We start from the raw sequence: 23,231 nt of genomic DNA, 5'->3' as shown, positions 1-23,231 counted from the left end.
GGGTTTGAATAAACTCGTAAATTACAGGTTTGAAAGGAGCCAGTCCTTGCTTCCTCTCATATAGGCAGGACTGTATCGAGGGCTGATAGCTTCTTAAATTCTTCATGAGAATAGGCTGATCCATGCTCTCTTGCAGATGATGCAATTACTAAGGCTTGTCTTGTCACTAAATATGGTGCAGTAAGCACATTCGAGGAAAGATATTTTGTTCCAGATCTCTGGGGGAAAAAAGTGACAATTCTAGACATAATTTGCCTTCCTAAATTAGATATATCTTCAAATAATGCTATTAAAGTGATTTTGTTTTAATACACACTAACCTAAGATTAATTTTGCTTAGTGAATATAATAATATATATCTTTGCACTTGTATTTGTCTCACAAAGATGAACACTTAAAGCTTTTTGGAAAATAAGTAAGGTACTTGTAAACTGGATTATTCAGGTTGCATGTAAATACTTGCAGAGAGAACTTTGGCTATCCCTGTCTTTCAAAAGGACTGGGTTTTGGTGTAGTGACTTTTTAGTGAGAAAATGCTGCCTTAAATGCCTCAGGTGAGGAACATCACTTATGCTTGTATAACCTCATTCGTCCTCAAGATACCAGTAATAATGATAGTTCTTGCATTGGTGGTTTATATCTGCTCTCCAGAGAAAAAACACTCAGGGAAATTTAAGTATTTAAAATTTTCAGACTGTAAAATATTCTCATGCAATGAGTAAGTTCTTTGGGGGGGAGTCTGTTAACATTTTCAAGCCACTAGGTTACAGGTTTGTAAGGAAAATGAAAAATTGGTTGTTGCTAACTTTAGTGGCCTGTAAATGTAGATGCATCTTTCAAAAATGTTTCACAAGGAGATGCAGATATGCAGAATGGTTATTTAATTAAGATGAGAAAGTATGAAATAAATATTTTTAAAGTACAATAAATAAATTTTTATGTATTAACCTTTAATACTTAAGGTTTAATTGTATGTCAAAGTAGTAGTCTGATTCAAATCCAGTATTTCTAAGATTATTGTTGAACCTTAATAAATCAATAAAACTAGACCCAATGACAGGTAAGCCTTTCTAAAAATCACATTTAAATTTAGAATACAAAGACCATCATAGATGTCCTAGAACTCCTGGAATCAAAATGGCGTAGCATGTTATATGCTAGGTGTGAGGCACTCTGATGGGAGTGGGTGTGTACTGCTTGATAAACATGATGAGAGAGAGAAGCACTTGCAGAAATTGAAATATGCTGATGAATTTTTTCTTGCCAAGTGGGACCATGCTAAATACAGTTTAATTCGGTTTTACATCAGTTTCTTTGTATACCCCACCCAAATTGTAGCTGTGTTGTTTATTCTGCATTAGGCCAGCCACGGGAACATTGTTTCAACTAGAATTTTCACAAATAATTTAAAACATTGTATTAGGCTTTTTAAAATAATCAGAGGGGCTTTTCCCCAGACTTGAAGCTTCAGTTTAAGGAAGCTTCTTGGTGATAATAATAAAATATGTCCTATTTACAAGTTCTCATAAATATAGGCTGTGAAAAACATCTTCATTGTTTGTTCTTAGAAGGATTTATTGAGGGATAGCTTTTCTAAATACAAAATTTTGTGGGGGTTGACAGTTTAGATAGCTTATAAGTGTATATTTGAGGTGTTGCAAATATAAAACAATGGAGTCTAAGCTTAGAATAATAGGGCAATATGTGTTTATTCCCTAAGAAATACTTTTGCAGTTTATATAGGAAATCCTTCCATTTTAATCTCATATTCCATGCATCCCTCAGAATTTGCGTGTTAAATTTATGTAACATTTTACACTTGCTTGTACCTGTTTATTCTTAAATATTAATGTTTCTATTCCATAAATAAATATGCTGCTCACTGGCTGGGTTAATGCACTAGTTTTTTCTCTATTTCCGTATTAAATGTATCGTATTCTACACAGATCTCTAAAATTAATTTAAAATATAAATATTTTTATTAAAGAATTAAAATTATTTAATAGAAAAACAGGTGGGTGATTTCTTTCTCAGTGTGTCTTCTTTGGTTCAGTTATTTTCATGCATCCCTTTAATTTGTTTTCATGCCCTTCTGATGATTGGTAAGTAGCATCATGTTCCTTACTTATAGGCGAAGCATTTGTAATCCATTCACTTTGTAGTAATGTACATTGAAATTCAATTGGTAAAGAAGTTAAGAGAACCCAATACTCCTTATTTTACTTAACTTGCTCCTATTTTTTGACCCTTATACTCAGTTTTTCTTAACATTTCAAATGTTTTAGTGTTATGATATTTATTTATAAGTAAAGTTCAGATAACTACCGTTGTGAGGTTTTAGTAGTATATTAATGATTCAGATGATCGTTTTAGTATTAAGGTTGTCTCAGATAAACTTATTTGGTAGCTCATCTTATGGCTTGAATTTTCTTCTATGTTTTTGATAACTGAATTTTGAAAATTTAATTTCAAAAGCGATACTTATTAATAATAAGGCTTCTCCTTTATGGGAATTACTCTGAAGCCTATAATTCAGGATTATATAAGTAGATGTGTTTTGTTTTTTGTTCTCTTAACCTTTAATGCCTTTGTGGAAAAAATAATCTTTAATGTATAAAATATAAATTGTTTTTAAAGTTATGCCATTAAACTGTCATGGCATCAGTATTTTTGCTAAACCTCTTTGTAGAATATAATATCTCCGATCAAGTTAGCAGATTTATGAATTTGCTTACTTTGTGATACTGTTTTATGAATTGTGAATGATGGCACTATGCTCTGTTTAAAGAAAATACCTACTGATTACTGAATTTAGCACCTGTGGAATTATGACATACTTGTAGAAATTAAAAGACTCAGTGACTGTCAGAAGCAATTCACTTCACAAACTTCTATTGAGAAAGTGCTGTTTACCATAAGGCTAGAAACCAAGACTTTGATACACAGAAAGATTTAGATTTAGTAATATAAATGAGAATAGGACAAAACTAATGAGTTTCCCTGTTACTTATTTGATCACTTGTTGCTTGTTCTTCAGAAGTGTCATGCTCTCACTAAAGGTGGATACCTTCCAGAGTGATCTCTATAATTCGTTCTTCTTGGGCAGTCTCATCAGTAACCATATCTCCAAGGACCACTGCCATGGTGATCATTATTTATTATGCTTTTAACCTTGAAGTCCAGATCACCAGTCTTTTCAACACCTCCCCATGGATGACGTATAGACATCTCAAACATAACATTGCCAAAACTAAAATCAGATCCTTCCCTGTCCTCTTCATACAGTGATTGCTCCATTGTGTTCTCTGCGTGGACGACACTAGTTGCCTAGAAGTCATATGTCCTTCATTCCACCTCTGCTTTTCCCCAGGCCCCACTCCTTTCCATCTACTTTATCACCAAGTTCTGATTCTGCCTCTAATAGTGCCGAGACCAGCTCGGCGACTTGAGGTGAGTGACGGGTGCCGCAAGCTTGAAGAAGACACAAACACAGACTGAAGAGAAAAGTGGGACCGGGGGGCTCAAGACCTCTCGGATCAAGACCCTTGCTGATTGATCCCACGTTGCTTTTATTGAGTTCTTGGCATAGTCTAAGGGTCTGACACTCCCAGGTTAATCCCATAAACAATCAAAGGCCTCACATGACTGGGGGCAATGATCTTTGTTTGCCTCCTGGGTCCTGATTTGAGCTGGGTGTGGAGAGCAAAGCAGCCCTGGGGGAAGGAGACCTCTCTCAGAAGGATTAAGGGTCTGTGCCCCACCCGTGTTGGCCCCTCTGTGACTGTGCCTGTCTTAGGTTGTTCCTCCCTTGAGGAATCTTACCCGTCTCTGGCTAACCAGTCATCCTCCAGGGCCAAACACGGTGATATAAGGAAGGCTCTATGCACCACCCCTGTTGGCCCCTCTGCGGCTGTGCCTGTCTTAGGTTGTTCCTCCTCTGAGGAATCTTACCCGTCTTTGGCTAACCAGCCATCCCTCAGGACCAAACAGGGTGATATTAGTCTCCATGCCCCGCACCCTCAGCTCCTCCACTGCTCAAGCAGGACATTCTGAATCCCATCGCTTGGCCCACATACTTCAACATTTTCAATGTTTCAAAAAGGTTCCAGAATGTCTTCCCACATAATAGCACATGACTCTTATCTTTCCTGCTTTCACTGTTGGGCTAGATCCACTGGTACTCTCTCCTAGTTGCAGCTAGAGAGCTCACTGTCTTTTTTTTTCTCCTGTCTTTTTTTTTTTTCTTCTTCTTTTTCCAGTTTTCTTGAGATATAATTGACACACAGCACTATAAGGTGTACACATAATGATTAGACTTATATACATCATGAAATGATTATCACAGGAAGTTTAGTGAACACCCATCATCTCATATGGATACAGAATTAAATAAATAGGAAAATATATTTCCTTGTGATGAAGAACTCTTAGGATTTTCTCTTTTAACAATTTTCGTATATAACATACAGCAGTGTTAATTGTATTTTTCATGTTGTACATCACATCTCTGGTACTTATTTATCTTACAACTGGAAGTTTGTACCTTTTGACTGCTTTCATCCAATTCTCCCCTCCCTACACCCCACCTCTGATAACCACAAATCTGATCTCTCTTTCCATGAGTTTCTTTGTTTTTTGAAGTATAGTTGACCTACAATCTTATATTAGTTTCTGTTATACAACATAATGATTCGTTGTTTCTATACATTTCAAAATGATCACAAGTCTAGTTACCATCTGTCACCACACAAAGATATTACATAATTATTGACTTTCCCTCATACTGTATGTTTCATACTTGTGACTCATTTATTTGTTTTGCAGCTTGAAGTTTGTACCTTTTGGGGGGGGCGGGGGCTGCATTGGGCCTTCGTTGCTGCATGCAGGCTTTTCAGTTGTTCCACAGCATGTGAGCTCTTCCCGGACCAGGGATGGAAACCAGAGGGATTCTTAACCACTGCACCACCAAGGGAAGTCCCTGAAATTTGTACCTCTTTTTATTTATTTTTTAGTTTATTGGCTGCACCGGGTCTTCATTGCTGCGCATGGGCTTTCTGTAGTTGTGGAGAGTGGGAGCTACTCTTCATTGTGGTGTGCAGGCTTCTCATTGTAGTGGCTTCTCTTGTTGTGGCTTCTCTTGTTGTGGAGCACGGGCTCTAGGCACTTGGGCTTCAGTAGTTGTGGCACATGGGCTCAATAGTTGTGGCTTGCAGGCTCTAGAGCACAGGCTCAGTAGTTGTGGTGCACGGGCTTAGTCACTCCTTGGTATGTGGGATCTTCCCGGACCAGGGATCAAACCGGTGTCCCCTGCATTGGCAGGCTGATTCTTAACCGCTGCGCCACCAGGGAGGCCCAAGTTCATACCTCTTAATTTTCCTCACCTGTTTCTTTCTGTTACCGCCCTGCCTAATGCATCACCTGTTCCTTCTCTGTATCTGTAACTCTGTTTCTATGTTTATTCTTTTGTTTTGCTTCTTAGATTCCGCAGAGCTCTCTTTTTAATATATCAAAGTATCATCCCGCTCCCTGTTTCCCGTTTGCAGTGGCTTTCTTCACTGCATGGTGAAAAATGAAAACTGTTTAGTATGGCATTCATAGCTCATCTCCATCTGGTGTGTACCTAACTTTTGTTTCATGTAGTTTCTCCTTTACCCACTTATACTCCCCTCCCTCCCCAATATTAAATAACTTAAAGGTCCCAGAACACTCGTTGTTTATTTACTGTATTATAGTGACCGCTGGATTGGATGTGGAGGAAGTGGATAGTAGATTTCATAGTAGAAATTTAGATGGGAAAAGGCTCAGGAAAAACCACAAGAAAGTTTTCTCTTAAATACTCCAGTGCTTTGAACAGTTTAAAACTTCCAGTGAAAGACCAGCAAATAGAAACTTTTTCCCTAAAAACACTACACAGTACTTGTCAAGTTTTTTAAACAAATACATATTAATATGCAATAGTAGTAGTGTTTCTCTTTGTTGTTCATAACCTCTTAAATAAAAAGTTCTAGTCTTTTTTTAATCTGTAACACATTAATGTTTTGACAGCTGTGTTAAGCATCTGCTTATGTTCGTTGAACAAATATTTATTAGTATTATAGATACTAGGAACCTAATAATATAGTTGTTTTTTGAAATTAAGGTGTGCAGTCTGTTCTGCAGCAAATGAAGAAGTGTGCTCCAAATAATGAGCAGTCAAAACCTTGGTTATAAAAAACAACTTGATTTATCAAAAGTTTTTCATGGGAAATTAGGAGAGTTTCAAACTTGCAATAACAAAGTTAATTTTTCCTATGAGAATTTCGGTAATCAAAGATTTTCCAAAAAGCTATAGATCTGATACTGTTGACCCAAATTATAACAGGACAGATCCAGAGTTGATTTACTTCTAACTCTGGAAGCAGAGCCATTGCCTTTCATTTTACCATTAGCAAGTTATTCCTTAAATATCTATACCAGCTACTTTAAAGCACCGATCATCCCAACAAAGAAGCTTTTTGCCTATGGAACATGAATCAGATTTTAACCGATAGTGGCTTGCCAGTATATATGTTACTCTCTAATTCATTGCTTCCTGCTTTCATTACTTATCATGAAAATTCACGTTAGAAAAAAATACCATTTTATCTGTATATCGATACCAATGGTAAGAATTGTGCCATCACTCAAAATAATTATACAAAACTGAAGCACTACAGCTTGAGAAAAAGTAATAATTCTTCTATAGTTTAAAAACCAAGGGGCTTCCCTGGTGGTGCAGTGGTTAAGAATCCACCTGCCAATGCAGGGGACATGGGATTGATCCCTGGTCCAGGAAGATCCCACATGCCGCAGAGCATCTAAGCCCTGCGCCACAACTGCTGAGCCTGTACTACTGAGCCTGCACTCTAGAGCCCGCAAGCAATAACTATTGAGCCCACGTGCCACAACTGCTGAAGCCCGCACACCTAGAGCCCGTGCTCCACAACAAGAGAAGCCACTGCAATGAGAAGCCCACACACCGCAACGAAGAGTAGCCCCCGCTCCCTGCAACTACAGAAAGCCTTCTTGCAGCAACGAAGACCCAGTGCAGCCAATAAATAAATTATTTATTTATTTATTTATTTATTTTAAAAAAGCAAAGCATTGATTCTTAGATTTGATCATGATTATAATTATAAGCCAATTAAAATGTCTTTGAACCACTCAGTCTTTTGTGGGTGTTCCTAAATTAAAGAATTGCATTACAGCAATTTCTTTATAAAGCATACATCTTGTACATGAACCCAACGTTAGGTGCTGATTTTTATAAATAAGAAGTATTTGAAATGTAAAATCTGCTAACGGAATCTAACATACTTAAGAGTTTGCTAATTTTATATATATCTGGTATTTTCCATACTAAAAAGAAAAAAACTAAAAATTCAAGTGTCTTTTAAGAACCATATGTTGTACATGTATGTGATACATACATATACATTACACACACATAAACACACACACACACACACAAAATATTCAAAAGTAGTAAGGAAGTACTAAAAGCAGTAAGCAGTCAAAACAAGCAATATTTGTACTCCCTAATCTTTCTTTGTTTTTTCTGGGCTAGCTTGTCAGGTGAATGCTACCAGGCACAGAGAAAGTGATCATCAAATTTACCATACACATAACGTTTTTAGTGAACTAGAGTATTTTAGTAACAGTTTTAGCAGATGGTCAGTTTTCATGGGGGAAAAAAAAAGTGTGGCAGTCACAGCTCTTTCTTCAAAATGCCTGAGAAAAAGCCCAATTTGAAGAAACTGCTCAAGGAACTCAGTAGTAATATTCCCATTTGGTTAGCAATTGTTTTGTTTAGATTAAAAAAATAAAACCAAGTTATTAAAGGGGCCATAAAATGAATACCCATACCTTTGTGTAACCATGTACATTGGAAAAGCCTTTTTAGGACACAGTCTAACATTGTGTGCGTCTTCTGGAATGAAGTGGGCAGTAAATAAATGTAATTCATCTTCATGGTATTTATTCAAAAGAGGTAATCCCCCATCAGGAGAGCAGTTTATAATAATATTCTTTATAAAACAAAAGGTTAATGTTGAGCAGTAGGGAACCATTAAATACCACGTGACACACATACAGTTGGTTTTACCCTCTAACCATCTCCCCCTTCTCTTCTTATCTCTCCATCCCCACTGGAATTATCTCAGTTCAGATATCATTATGTGTTGCCTGGATTAGGAACCTATAATTGCCTCTTAATCTTGATGATCTTGCTGTATTTTTCCAAATACTTTCCTTATTGAAGCTAAGGTGATGCTTCTAAAATAGAAATCTAATCATGATTCTCAGTAGGTTAAAACACTTGGATGACTTCTAATTACTCCAAGGAGTATGTCCAGTTGCTTAAGCATGACTTGCAAACTATTATTACCTTACCAGCTTCATTATTTATTTCATACTCTTGGATTCTAAATTTTTGAACATGTTCTTTTTTCAGAACCTACTTCATTCTTTCTCCCCTGTTTAACTCTCACTCATCCTTTGGGTCTCAAATTATTATACTGTTGTGTACTGATACCCCAAAGCCTTCCCTCCTCTGTTCATCACCAGCCCAAACTTAGCTCACCACCCTTGCAGTGTGTTTCTGGAAAGTCCTTATTGTCAAGTTGTTTTAATTGCTTAATTTTCTGTTTCCAACTCCTTTCTCCCCACTCCCCCCCATGCCTGCCCTCACCACCAGTTTCCACGAGGACAAACTATTTGTTAGTTAAAACCTATCCAAGAGATGGTGTTTCAGTAAACAGTTATATAAGGAGTATAGTTTTTTAAAATCTCAAGGACTATAATTTAAAAAATTTTGGTAGATTATTTCATAAAAATAGATATAAAATTGAGTAACAAATATTAAAGGAAAAATTCCATTCATAATAAAACCTACATGGAAATAAAAATGTTGTTTTCCTAGAGTAGTAGGTTATGGGTAATTTTAAAATACAATTTTAAAGCAATATAGAAGCACCTAGTTTGAAAAGACAATACTTAAGTCAGTCCATTTGTTAACTCCCAGTCACTTCAGTGTTTTCTGCTTTCAGTTACTGGGTATTTCCTACTGGATAGATTAATGATCCTGTCCTTGGTAGCTTAAGACATTGTTACTGTTTTCTCCCTCCTTGGTGGTATATCATTGGTACCTTTTCCAAAATAGATCAGTTTAGTGGATTTGGAAAGAAATTTATTGAGGCAGGCGCCTGCCTTCCTTGTTTGTTTTTGTTGTTGTTTGGGGTTTTTTTGTTGTTTGTTTTTGTTTTTTGGTTTTTTGGGGCCACACTGCACTGCATGCAGGATCTTAGTTCCTTGACCAGGAGTGGAACCCATGCCCCCTGCAGTGGAAGCACAGAGTCTTAACCATGGAACTGTCAGGGAGGTCGGTGCCTCCCTTCCTTAATGAACTCATCAGGTGTTATAGGGAATTCCTTGGCAGCCTGAACATTCCTGTTCCCTTCCCAGTGCTCCTGTTGACATTATGTACAGTTTAAGCATTCAGCCAAGCCTTGAGGTCACAACACACAACTATCATCTGTGACTTACAGTAAGTTCCATCTGCTCTTTGAAGAAAGAACTCTTAGGTTTCTTATAATGCTTTCCATCATTTATCATTTTCTTCACCACTTCTCAGTTTTGTTTCTGTTGATAATCTTATGTTACTAAACGTTTATGGGTTCATTATTGGATATGGTATGATTCTTACTGTTCATATAAAACACCTCAAAATACAGGGTAAACATAGTAGCCACAAAGGATATAGGAAGAGCCCAAACCCAAAATGACCGCACATAATCAGCTTGCTTAAGGAGAGTGGTTTTATTAGTTTACCCTAAAAGTTAATAAGGTTCAAATCTCTTACGTAGAGGAACTTCCTAGATTGCTTTCCTCTAAAATAAGGTATGGTGTACTCTGGCACAACAGCTGTTGCACTCACACTTGGTCCAGCTGTAGAAGAAAAGATTTCTAAGGCAAGTTCTAGAATTGACTCCTGGTCCTAACAGTCAACTGCTGTACTTAACTTGCCCTGATCTATTTTATGCCTACTTTAAAATGAGGTTTTTAGATTGCTATATAGTTTCCCACTTAAGAAATAGGAGCATATTTGTAATTTACTTCAGAAGTAAAATATTTTTCATCCCTGAAGGAATGTGTTGTTTACATTCCAAATTTTATTTATTATTATTTGATTCTTCAAATGTGACCTAAAGCAAACCTGGCTTCCTCGCTCTCGTTGGATGGCTGAGTATAAGAAGTATTCAAGTGCTTTATTCACATAGTGGCCAAATTCCTGTCTTTTGTTTAATTTTACCCTAAAGTGCAGCCAGTGGAAGAGATAACATCTGTGTTATATACCTTACAGAGTTATTAAGGGGATTAAATGAGATAAGAAAGGTTAAATTCTTTATAATACAAAAACACTTAAAATAGAAACTGTTATTCAAGTCCCGGGGGAAAAAGTCTTTTAAAAAATGAAGTAATTAGCTTAATTATTTCTTTCTGACCAAGGAAAACTGATAAGTGTCTCAATAGTTTGGAACAAAAATTATTGTGCAAAAGACAATCTGATCTGCCTTCACTGCCTTTGCTGCTCTTGTGCATCAGAGAGTTCAGATGCTGCCAGGTGGCATTTGAAGAAATTACCAGCCTTTCTGCCTTTCCTGGTTTATTTTCCCTTGGCCTTAATTTGGTTCACAGTTTGTCACCTATTTATAATGAAGGTATACCTTTAGATAGCTTATGAAGCAGCAAAGAAAACAAAGTTAAGGTGGGAATCAACTAAAATTAAGGGCCTCAGCCATCACCATAACGACTATATCCGAAAATAGTTTGAATATGAGGAAAACTGGCATTGGTGACTTCAGATTGTTCTAAGGACCAGTTAGCTTTCTACCTCTGCTCTCCTTTGAGGTCATTAGACTGTGATTGATGGCTCAGAAATATGATGAATATCTCCTAGTGAAAAATGGGTTACTTTAAAGAATCCGTGTAGAAGATTGACATTATCTTGGAAGTCTTTCAGGGCCTTTTGGGGGTGAATGAGTAGTTCTATTCCAGATACTCCTGGGTGTGTGTAGTTGTCATGGTTATAACCCCCTGCAGCTGCACGTCACACTCTGTCTCTGTACCATTGTCTGTATTCTAGACAGTGCGTGGTTGTCATCAAATATTTAAAGCGATTTGTAATCCTTTCCCTACACTTTTGCATCTGGTCTTCCACTACACCCTATGTGAACTTCTGTCATAGTATATTTTTTGCCTACTCCTCTTGTATACCTCTCACAACAAATAGATTTTCAGACCCTTATTTTCAGGTTCCCACTCAAGGCTCTCTTAAGCTCATAGTTTGTAGTTATCCTTTCTTCTATTGCCTATCCAGCCATATGGTTTGATAAAGTCCACCTAAAATACAATCAATTTTAGAGGTCTTTTTTTTTTTTTTTTTTGCCCTGTAGAATAATGATGTGGCTCTACTAATACTAGTATGTAGCCTGAGTTGTGGATCATAGAAATCTTTCAGAAGTTTGTAATTTCTTTTGAGATTACTATTAAAAAATAGTATTTCAAATTGTATCATACAATATTTCACATAGAAAGGGATAAATGCTTTCTAGTGAGACATGACTTTTCTGAGACCATCACTGCTTTTAGGTGAATCTGTTTATAGCTTGTCAAGAAAAGAACGTATTATCCTAAGGTAAAAGTATTTGTTAGTTGTATATAATGTAGTTTATGGAGCTTTGTATATATGTGTTTGTCAGTGAGTGTATGTGTGTGTGTGAGTGTTTTAAGCTTTTCTAATAAATAAAATGCCTCATGCCTTCTCTCTGCCTTGCTTTACTTGTGTTAGGTTGCTGCTAAACCAGGTGTTGTGATTAAATGGGAGTATGTTGGATAGTGAAATTAATGGGAAATCGAAAAATACATGCCAAGATTTCTTCCCCCTCTTGTGTCTCCAACACTTCGACCCACGAATTTTTCAGTGAAACAGTGTTTTTTGCATACTATTTGAACTAAAGGCTTGCTTTGTGAAAGATAAGCAGGCTGTATTGCCCAAGTGAAGTAATGATGCTAATTTGACTTTGCCTCTTGACCTAAGTAAAGCAGTTCCCATACATCTTTTTGATATTGAGTTTCTGTAATGATTCTGGGCATTTCTCTAATGTACTTCAATTTGTGAGCAGCATTTTTTGGTGTGTTGGACTCAGTAGCCAGAGTATCTGCATCATAGTAGGTCTCATTAGCCTCTGAACATCAAAGCCTGGGAAAAGGAGGGAACATGGAACCAAGGAATCCTTAAATAACATCTTATGGAAAAACCCGCACATACTTTTTTGGCCAACCCAATAGTTAGCAGATCATCATAGAGTGTACTTAGATTTTCGACACAGAATGAAGTTGGTGACATAAAAGGAGAAGCAGCTGATGTTGCCATAAATGCCAGATGGGAAAACTCAGATTCTAATGGAGTAGTGCTGGGGAGCCACTTCTTCATCAGGAAAGCAGAAACTACATTAGATATTTCAACCGAGAGAATTAATAAAGTAATTGGTTAAATAGATGTTGAGAACTAGAAAAGGAGAAAAGGAATATAGAGTATAATACGGATTTAGAAACTCTGGGAAGCAGCTATTATCCCAGGGCTGGGAGATGAAAGAGAATGGTACCGTTATTAGACCTTAGACACGTTAAGAAAGTTCTGTGCAGAGGTAGAACCTCTGACAAAGTGGTGTCATTTGGCTGATAACAGAAGCTAAGGCTCAAAAGAGTGGATACACTGGTTGTGGCTGGGGAATTGAGGGTATTCACTGAAGCTGGTTCTAGAAGTGCTGGGAAAGAAGTGTGGCTCCTGGAAACAGCTGTGCCTGGCAAGGTGCAGAGCTGAGAACAGCTGGCACAGGAGGGTAGCGTTCCTCCTCCCCTCAGCCAGCTCTTCATTCTGACTTTATATGCTGCTGACTGTATCCCAGGTGTGAGAGCCTAACAAACCAGCTGGCCTAGAAGATAGAGAACTATATAGAGTCCTAGACACAGCATTTGAAAGCATATAGCAGGTCAGCTTGAAATTTAATCATTGCTATATCATCATGGAGAAAAATATTCATTTAAATTTAAGTCAGTTAAGTTTTTTGTCAGACTTTTCTTTAGTTGACAGGGCACATTCAGGTGATGATTGGAATTAAAATTCTTTATAAACTTCGGTCACTCTTCTTTTCCTCTTTACTATTTGTTCAGCCCTTGTTCTCCAAGTGAATTGTCACATACTTTAATGCTTGGAAAACCTTTTCTACTCAGTATTTCAAATTTATAGAAAAGTAAGAATCAGTTTTTTAAAAATGTGTGGAGCAAGTTCATGTTTGCAAGGCATTGGAGGCTAAAAGAAGACTGGTTTATTGGTTATTAGTTGATTTGTGGCTACAAGTCACATAAGAAATTTCCTAAAAACAACATGAAAAAATAGAAGAGATAACACATGGCTCTCCATGACTGATTCCCCCGAAAGGAGGAGCATAAATTTGGGAAAGTGATACCATTTTGTGTGGGAATGATTAAAAAAGGCTGGAGAGGTCAGCGATCTCTACACAGGGTGCCTCTAGACAAGATCTTGTCTAGCTGAGAGGCGGAAAAGCACAAAGCATATTCTAGGGGACAGATGATTTTGACTAGTGCAAAATGTTTGCAGATAAGGCTGTTTATGGAAGTTGTTGAGCGCCTTGAATGCTAAGCTGGAAAGTTTGTGGGCTTTTATTACAGGCATGGGTTCAAATTTTTGTTAGTTGACATTTTAATTACTTGGAAATACACATTTGTTTTAGCTCTCTGTTATAATTAATTACATTGTTGTAGTGGGGTTTTTTTTAATATGTACTTGATAGATTTTAAAATACCAAATAAACATGATTTTCCTCATTTCTTATGTGAATTCTTTGATGAATTCAAAAGGTACTTCCACTTTGAGTCACCATGAATGGCATTGGAGAAAGTATAATGAGGACTTTGGATCAGGTACTCTGGTTTGAAAGCCAGTTTTGCATTGTGACCTTGTGTAACCTCGGGTAAGCTACCTAACCTTTCTGAGCCTCAGGGATAATGAAGTAGCAGTGCCATAGATCTGTTATGAAGCATAAATGCTTACATGATGAAGATCTAATATCTAATTCTAATAAGGTAGGATAGTGTATAAATTGCTCTGCTTTAAAAACGTTAAAACCATGTTACTCTGATCTAATATTAACCATGACCTATTTCTGTCACTTTAACATAGCTGTTAAATATAGCTGATATCATAGCTGTATATTAAGGAATATGTGTATAAATTATATATACTTATACAGACTCATAATTTGTCATCCATAGTTGCAAACCCCAAAAAGTTCAGAAAAGCGTGTTTCTAGTATGTTTTTATCCCACTTAGTTTAAGTATTTTTATGTTCATTATAGGTTGGATTACTGAAGTATTCCACCAGACCCATTGGGGATGTTATGTAATCATTGGTGTGTTATTTTTCTACAAATCTGAAAAATTCTCAAAACACTTCTGATATCACAGGTTTTAGATATACGGCAGAGTGGACCTGTAGAGAAGTTATCAAGTGTTTGTTATATTTTTAAACATATTTCAAAGATAAATGTGTTATAATGTTTTAATAACCTTTACATAATGTTTTCCATGCAAAATACATTTACCCCATGACCCAGCAATTTCATTCTAGCTAATTATCCAAGAGAAATGAAAATTTATGTTCACAAAAGAAAGCCTTGTACGAGAATTTTCATAGCAGCTTTACTCACAGTATCCCAAAACTGGAAACACCCAAATGTCCATAGTCATCTCTGGAGACACATAACATCATGCTCTGTGAGTGCAGAGTGGGTAGGAGTGTTGAGGATGCAAGAGAGAAGCTTGCTCTGGAATGAGACCACCAGGTTCAGATTCCAGCTTTGCCAACTAAATTCTGTGTTCTGCTAGGAGTTGTTAGCATAGCCTGCCGTAATATGATGTAATTCAGTGTATGTACTGTAACTCATGACTTGTCTCAGTGGCCTCCAGCACCTGTGTCATCATGGCACCCTTCACTGACACCACCTCTTGAAAGCTGTGCTGCTCTGGTTTTTATTCTCCTCTAAGGATGTCACTCGATCAGTTTATTTCCTTCACCCTGCAGAAGGCACACACATGCGTGCACATGCCCTACACGTGCACACATGTATTTCTTCCGTCATCTTTTTGTCTTTCTCCCAAGTTTTACACTATATCACCAGCGTGGTTATTTTGTTATCCAAAAGAAGCTGTTCAGTGAAAACATGTGTTTGAGCGCCCTTCGTACAGCACTGTGTTATGGTGAGGCATTGTGTCACATTACTACTTCTTTCACCTTTATTTCTTCTTTCTTTTCTGATGTTTTCAAATGTGTACCATTTTCTCTCCACTTTTCTTGTGGAAGGTGACTGAAGGTATACCTGTTGCTTTTCTTTCTGTTTATATAGAGCATAGTTTATATACTTCTTTCGGTATTCTATTATATATAGATTTAAATTTGAAACGACTTGATAAGTTTTAATTTTTAGTATTACTAGTCTTCAGTGGACAAGTTTAAGGAGTTTTATCATAATAGATTTTGAATTCTTCTCTTCCAGTGATAGTGCTTACTTGTTTCTATCTTTAGCAAGTAATTGTGTCTTTCAGATAAATCATTTTTTTTCTCGTTTATCTGTACAAGTTCATAGGGATCAAGGAATAGTAATTCCACAGAGTGCAAGTATCTTCTCCATTTTCTTCTACTGCAAAGTAGGTTTCTGAAAAGTCAGCAGTTGCACATTAAGCATTGTATTCATGATGTTTTCATTTATCTTAAAAAAAAATTCTTTGTGGTTTGTTAAAAGCCAACTTAATAATTCTCTTTATTACAAGTTATAGTACCCTGTTTGCATTATAGTGCCAGAGACAGTTTTGTGTAATAGGAAAGGACTGAGAAGTTTGTCACCTGTTCTTTTCTTGAATCAAGAAGGACTAACGTTACATCAGAAAAATGTATCATTGGGTTACTTTCCTTTTAAATGTTAAGTCCTGAGTAGGACTTAAACTAAAATATGTGAGCAGCACATAGTTCCATTTCTACCACCTTCTTCAGGCTTGAACGTCATCTTTCTGGGCCTAAAATTTATCCTGTAGGATTTAGTCATTTGAGATTTGTGTAAATAAATTTAAAGATTTCTTATACGAGTCATTTAAAAAATAAATCCTAGTGAATGACTTGGGAGATGAGATGAGTGGGGAAATAGGCAGTGATAAATAAGAATTAGGCTCTGTTCTCAAGGAGCTTGCTCTTTGCTCAGTAGTTGTGATATACAGCAAACTTTAATTCAGGGCAGAAACAATACAGTCTAGGGATGGCCCTTTGAACAAGGTAGCAGTTAGTTGAAGTCTGCAGGGATGAAGTAGGACTTGGTAAAAGGGATGAGGGGTAGAGTGAATTGGAGTGCAGAGAAGCATTTAATATGGAGGAAATAGGAGTATGCACAGAGGTGAATAACGGTGTGACTTGGTTTGATTTATAACATAAGATACGTGTAAAAATAGTAGGAGATTAATTGATTTAATTTGAGAAGATAGTTCGGGGCCTGACCATAGGTAGCTTAAGTGTATTTTTTTTTTTTTTTTTTTAAGATAGTTGGAGCCCATGAAGGGTTTTAAGACATGAGAATGTTAAGAAACATTAAGATGAATGTTGTGTTTTGGGCAGTTAATCTGGCCATTGTGCATAGATTGATTGGAGAACAGATACTATTAACACATTATTTTAGGACTTTTGGTAATATACCAGTAATGACAAGAGCAAGGGTGACGACAGTAAATGGATCGGGTGGGGCAAGTCCAGGGTAAATGAAGTGGCCATTTTACTGATCAGAAACATCCCTGGCTTTTGCCTGTTGCGTAATTATTAATAGTGCCCCTTTTCGCTATTAAATTTCTCTTGGCTTGCACAGTATATCAGATGACCCTAAAGATAGGTTTGGTTTAGAATTGATAGCACTTAAAATCCCAGTTTGTTTTTGTTTTTTGTCTTTTAATGAATACATTTGAGTTTGACTCTTCAACAAAATGATAGGTGCTGTAGAAACTGTACTATATTTAACTTACCTAACATTTTCATTGATTCCATTTAAAAGTAAAGCTTTTTAGAAGAACATTAATAAATGAGTGTGCCTTACATAAGAAATGTCCAAATAGAAATGTAGCTGGTAGCAGTCGAGAGTATCATGTGTATCAACATCCCATTACTGAGAATGGGTTTCAGCATGTAGCACCTTTTGGTTCCCTGATCTTTTTTTCCTGATTGAAACAGGTGGCTATAGTCACATGATACCTATTTTAAGGTTTGTGCATAGATATGGCTGTGATATGTGTGGACCATTTCAGGTGCTTAGTACTCTTGTATTTTCCATGTATAGGCAGAGGGAGAAGACAGCCTGAAGAAGATGCAGCTGATGGAGCTTGCAATTCTCAATGGCACCTACAGAGATGCCAACATTAAATCACGTAAGAATGAGACTGAGGCCCAGAGCTACAGTTGTCTCAGCTGTTTTGTCCACAAACTTCTCTCCTTTTGGCAGCACAATACATGAACAGTTAAAGTGAAGAGTTGAAATAACTGTCACTTGATATGGGACTAACTGTCCCATTTTTACTGCTTTCAAAAATTGAGGGCACTGTCTTGATTTTATTTTATGCCTGCATGCCTAAGTTTTGAGTTTATAAACTTTTCTTTTTTCCTTTTGACGAGATTTCAACTTCTAAATTCAAGAGTTTCAGGAAATTTTCTGTAAAACACAAATTTAAGACTTCTAGTTTATTTTGTTACATTTATGCAAAGGACAATTTTAAAAAAAAAGCTAATTTGGAATGTATCTGAATGCAGTGATTCTTCTGTTGAATTCTATTCTTTCACCTTTCTTGCATGGTTTTCCTCCAGTGTTTTTTTCCTCTGTTGATTTCATGTGTGAGTTCACAGAGAGCAGTAGATGATACTATTTTTAATCCTATCTTCCCCTTTATATGTGTTGTGCATGCTTTCATAAACTGTAAGAGGATTGCTTTTTTATATTTAAAATGAAATGTGAAATTTATATTTTGAGACAGTGTAAGTTTTACGCATCATTCATATGAACATAATATCATTTAAATTACTAATTTTTTTTAGAGAAATAGAATTTGAAAGTCATAGCCAACTTTCCAAAATACAGGCACCCTAGGGTGTTTAGAGTGGTTACTTTTACAAATGGTTGGCTTTAATTTACTCATGAAAATGAGTCTATCATTAATAGTCATGTGTTTGGGAATGTAAAATTTTTCTGTATTTTTTTTCTATGAAGAAGTTAATTCCTACAGATGCAGGAAACTAATAACTGTTGGTTATTTGACTAAGTTAATACAAGGAAAATTATTCTTTCCTTCATTTGAAGCTGAAGCTACTCTTTAGAAATATACCAAAACTGTATTTCTGTGGACTCCAATTACAAAGTATTTTTTAACATCTTTTAATGCAAGTGTTTTCTTGTGCTTCTGCATGTACCTTTAGTCTCATGAGATCTTAAAAACATAGATATATCAAATATATGAAGTAAATATAACCTGTTTTAATGGTCTTGTTCTTTTTTTTTCCCAGTGGCTTTTTAATTTTTGCACATTTATTCTTAATCACATTGGGAAAGGGGAAGCTGTTTTGCATTTGATTGGTGTGCTTTGGCATTTTTGTGTGATCAGCGCATGTACTAATGATTTCCTTTTATTTTTCTTCTTTTCTGCTTTGTCCTTTCTTTTTCCTACTTCCCTCTCATTTTCCATATTTTACACTGCTGTCTCTGTACTTCCTTCTAAATTTCTTTGCTTACTGTAGCAGCCCTTGCCTTTTCTCTTGCAGCGACAGCCCAGGCTGCTCCCAGGATTATTACTGGGCCTGCGCCCGTTCTCCCACCAGCTGCCCTGCGCACTCCTACGCCAGCTGGCCCGACCATAATGCCTTTGATCAGACAGATACAGACCGCTGTCATGCCAAACGGAACTCCTCACCCAACTGCTGCAATAGTTCCTCCAGGGCCCGAAGCTGGTTTAATCTACACACCCTACGAATACCCCTACACGTTGGCACCAGCTACATCAATCCTTGAGTATCCTATTGAACCTAGCGGTGTATTAGGTAAGTTGTTCTCCCTGTGTGGTTAACAACTTTTTTCTTCATAACTTTTGCTGCCCTAGACTTTGAAATGATATATCCATTTTAGAGAGGCAAGACAAGTTTCCATTAGAAAGACTGAAAACTAAATTTTGTTTTATTTCTGCCTCATAAGGGTTCCCCCCTTAAATAATTGTACCTTAAATTTATTCAGATTCACTTTGGTGACTGAAATTCACTTTGGTTGGGTAAATTTGCCATGAACATTTTAAACAAAATATTTTTTCACATTTGACATCACTGAGGTCATTCTGAGTTTTAAATCCCACCCATTGGCCTGTGACCTTCATCAGCTCCACCACCCACAGTTTGTAGATTCCTTTTGTGTCAGAGATTTATTGTCTGCTAAATTTTAAATTTCTATGTGAAAGTCTTTTGAGATTTTTTTTAAACTGATGTGTGTTTTCTAATATTTGTGATTCGCTTAGAATATGAAAGGGACCAGATAAATAGTTGCATTCTTCAGGTTTCTTCAGTTTTTCTCTTTTGAAGGCCTAGTTAATATTAAACATAAGAGATACTCAATTTCAGTAGTGCAGTATGGAATTGATAAGTAAATACCGAATCACTGAATTAGAATCACATTTGAGGCAGAAATTAAGATCATGCTGTAAACGCTCGGTTTTACATGAACAAAAAGTGGTGTGCTTGAAAAAGACATTACTGATGCCTTTTTTTTATAGAGTGGATTGAAATGCCAGTCATGCCTGATATTTCAGCCCATTGACTTGCTGGATGAAGGACTAGAGTACAGCAGCTGTTCTAACACGACCAGTCAATGTGGAACAAACTGTTTCCGGGCTGCCCCTGCCCCTTTGTTTTACCAGACAGAATTTGAATTCTTTTTTCTTGAATTGTATATGACCTTGGTGCTGCGTGCATGCTGATGACTTTTAGGATTTTGATCTTTTAAGGTTTTTTTTCCCCCAGCATTAATATTGATTTATAAAAATTTGAAAGTCTTTAATGAACCCGGACACTAAGATTTAAACTTGAAAATTTATTGTTCAATTAAAAAAAGCCACAACGCTCTGTATGTTATCTGTGTGTGTGCATGCACTCAGGTGCCTTTTGTTTCATGAGCAAATACATTTTATTGTACGTGTTTTCCGTTTATCTCTAAATCATTGTAATAAGTATTATAGGTCAGAATTATACAATAGAACTGTTTATGAGAGGCTTGTTTCTGTTGCACATTTCTCAAAGCATTTTTAAAATAACATGTAACCTGTAACCCGTTTATGTTTTCTTTCTGTTAACGCTCTGTCCTGTGGCCCCATGCCTGCTCCTTTCCCCCAGAGCTCCTCTCTGCTGCACGCACAGCGTCTGTTCGAGGAGTTTGACTGTTGCTTCCTGCAGGGCTGGCACTCTTAGCCACCAGCTGCTGTTCCAGCACTCTCAATGCAAGATCTTGCTGATTTTGCCTCGTGGAATTATATAAGATTAGTTTTTCTAAAATGAAAAAGGGGTGATGGACCAGTTTACTGCTTAGAAACAGCAAGAGGCACTGCAGTAAAATTTCTCATTTTAAAGCAATGTGCTTTTGTTGTGTTGGAAAATTTTTATTTGTAATACTTAATTATTAGACTGACAAAATTGAAAGCAAAATATACAGATACCTAATTGACACTCATAAGATGAATAATAATGAGTACTAAATGACAAGATTCCATTATCAATTTTATTTCTCGCTTTGCCACCTAAGCAGTAAAACATGATATTGACCACTTGGAGAACTGAGAAAATACTTCAAATTGCTATGTTATAATAAATTTGCACACAGATAACATGCATGCTATATATCAAGTCTCACATCATATTATTTTAAAATAAGCAGTGCCCTTCAAAACAGATGCAGACATGTGTGTTGGTGGTAGTGAGGAGATTGGTATTAGCATCAAATCTTCATTGATGACTAATTTTTAATTCCCTTCCTTTTATCTTTAGGTATGGCTTTCCCAACGAAAGGCTAAGAATTCAAGAACGGTCTTAACTGAACCCTCATCAGATCTGAATTTAACAAATGCTTAGTCTCAGCAGCCTCCAGGGGGTGGGAGGGAAGCTTAGCCTAGCAGTCAGTGACTTACTTGCACTTTTTGCACACTGATAGAAAGTAAAAGTATGTTATTAATTGGTTTAGTCTGTAATCTTACAAAGTAACGGTAATTTATAAAGGAGTGTATAGTAGTATACTGACTGCTAAGTGTACTATACTGTTTGCTTTACTAATCACCTAATTCATTGCAGTTCATACTTATTGACTCAAAGTTTAGAACCACAATCTGTAGGCTCTAAGAATTGCTTTTAAACTTTCTTAAGTGATAGACTCTGGAAGTGGTCTTAAGGTTAGCAAATAATTGTCAGTATTAAACATGGCATTATTTAAGTAGTCCTGCTGCAAGAAAGGCACTTCAGTGAATATGTGACTAGTAAAGCTTAACTGTGTTTGGATCTAATAGAGTTCATGAAATCTGTAACTTGAGATTGTAAATGAATGGATAAAATAGGTTAAGGCCAAGATGATTGAAATGGATGCAATATTAATAGGTGCATATATACGCAACATATTATGGTTAATTTTAAGACTACTGTGCCTTAACGTGTTTCCTAAAAGAAAACTTTTGTAGTAAATGAACATTTGAAATCCATTTTGATAAACCTGCTGTTAATGTTTGTTTTCTTTTCCCTTGTGAATGTTTTCTAACTTTGTCTTGGTAATTGCAATTTAACTAGGTGCGGTGGCTACTAAAGTTCGAAGGCACGATATGCGTGTCCATCCTTACCAAAGGATTGTGACCGCAGACCGAGGTTAGTTTAGTTCTGCAGTTCTTGTTTTTGAGAAATGCGTTGGGTGTCCATAAAATTTGCAACACCACACCTGATGGAAGAGGTATCACTGCTTGCCTGTACGCTGTTCCTTTTCCTTTTCTAAATTAATTTGTAATAATTGACAGATTTAAGGGTTGGGTTTTTTTGGGGTTTTTTTTCTCCCTTCATATTTTAATTTATTAAATTTTATAATAGTATGTACAATGATTTATTTCTACTAAAACGAAAATTAGTCCATTTGGGGAGCTATTAAATTTTGATGTTGCCTTAGTTATTTTTCAGGAATAATTTTTGCTAAAATTTACCTTTTAATTGTCCTGAAATTTTGGGTTGGTTTTGCAAAATGAACTAAGTGGATGGTGCTTTAATGAGAGAAGTAAAGGAATATATGCCTCCTGTGTCCTTTTGGAGAAAACTGAAGATTTAGTTTCCATTTTCCTTTTTAATAAGATACTTGAACTACTGTATACATGCAAGGATATACATGTCAAGTACTTAGCTGAAATCAACAAAGTAAGGACTGTGAAGATAACTTTGATGAAGTTGGATTTTTTATAAATCAGAAAATCAGTTCCCTGTTTTTCTTACATTCTCTTACCAAAATGGATCCTTTGATTTTTGTCATTTGCTGCTAAAATATACTATCTGAAGGTAAACTATCTCTTGAAGTTCTGTGGTGACATGAATCCAGCTGTTTGAAAATCCTTTTTGACTAACCTGTGACTGGAAAATAAGTCTTCATTTTTCTCCTTTTCAGCATTTGTAATTTGTGTCCTATATATGCCCTTGGACCCTTTTATAAAGTTATTTATGTTTATTGAGGAGTGATGGTTTCGGTTTATTGACATTGTTTTCTAGGTTTGTCATTACCAGGTAGGATCCAAAGCAAGATAAGAAAGGATTGTTTTACAAGTTCCTGTTATGGCACATCTATTACCTACTAATTAATTTGATCAAGTCTCTAATATTAGTGATGGAAAGTGATGTATTTACACCCCAATCCTGCGTTTTTTTATGAACTTAAGAAAGACCTACCTATTTTACATGGTTATCTTGAATACTGATGATAAATACTGGATACAGCTGTTGTCCACATCAGAATAAAATACCTTTCCAAAGACAATGATGATATTTATTCAGCATCAGACATAA

The 23,231-nt window shown here is 36.3% G+C and overlaps 1 protein-coding gene across 6 annotated transcripts in view; it reads left to right on the top strand.

Moving 5' to 3' along the window:
- QKI (QKI, KH domain containing RNA binding) overlaps positions 1 to 23,231 on the top strand; it is a 150,019-nt gene that overhangs the window by 120,837 nt on the left and 5,951 nt on the right. Inside the window, exons 5-7 of one of the 6 annotated variants that reach the window (XR_009054183.1) lie at positions 17,470 to 17,557; positions 18,915 to 19,214; positions 21,198 to 22,058. Coding sequence is in view for 5 of the 6 variants with exons in the window: in XM_057737629.1 (XP_057593612.1) it covers positions 17,470 to 17,557; positions 18,915 to 19,214; positions 21,984 to 22,058 (463 nt within the window). In the remaining variant the exon portion in view is untranslated. The other 5 variants (XM_057737629.1, XM_057737628.1, XM_057737627.1 and 2 more) reach the window with 5 other exon arrangements.

Source organism: Hippopotamus amphibius, chromosome 6, assembly GCF_030028045.1.
Source record: "Hippopotamus amphibius kiboko isolate mHipAmp2 chromosome 6, mHipAmp2.hap2, whole genome shotgun sequence".
In the NCBI taxonomy this organism is placed as follows: domain Eukaryota; kingdom Metazoa; phylum Chordata; class Mammalia; order Artiodactyla; family Hippopotamidae; genus Hippopotamus; species Hippopotamus amphibius.
The sequence above is the reverse complement of the archived record's forward strand: the minus strand, read 5'-3'. Positions and strand labels throughout refer to the sequence as shown.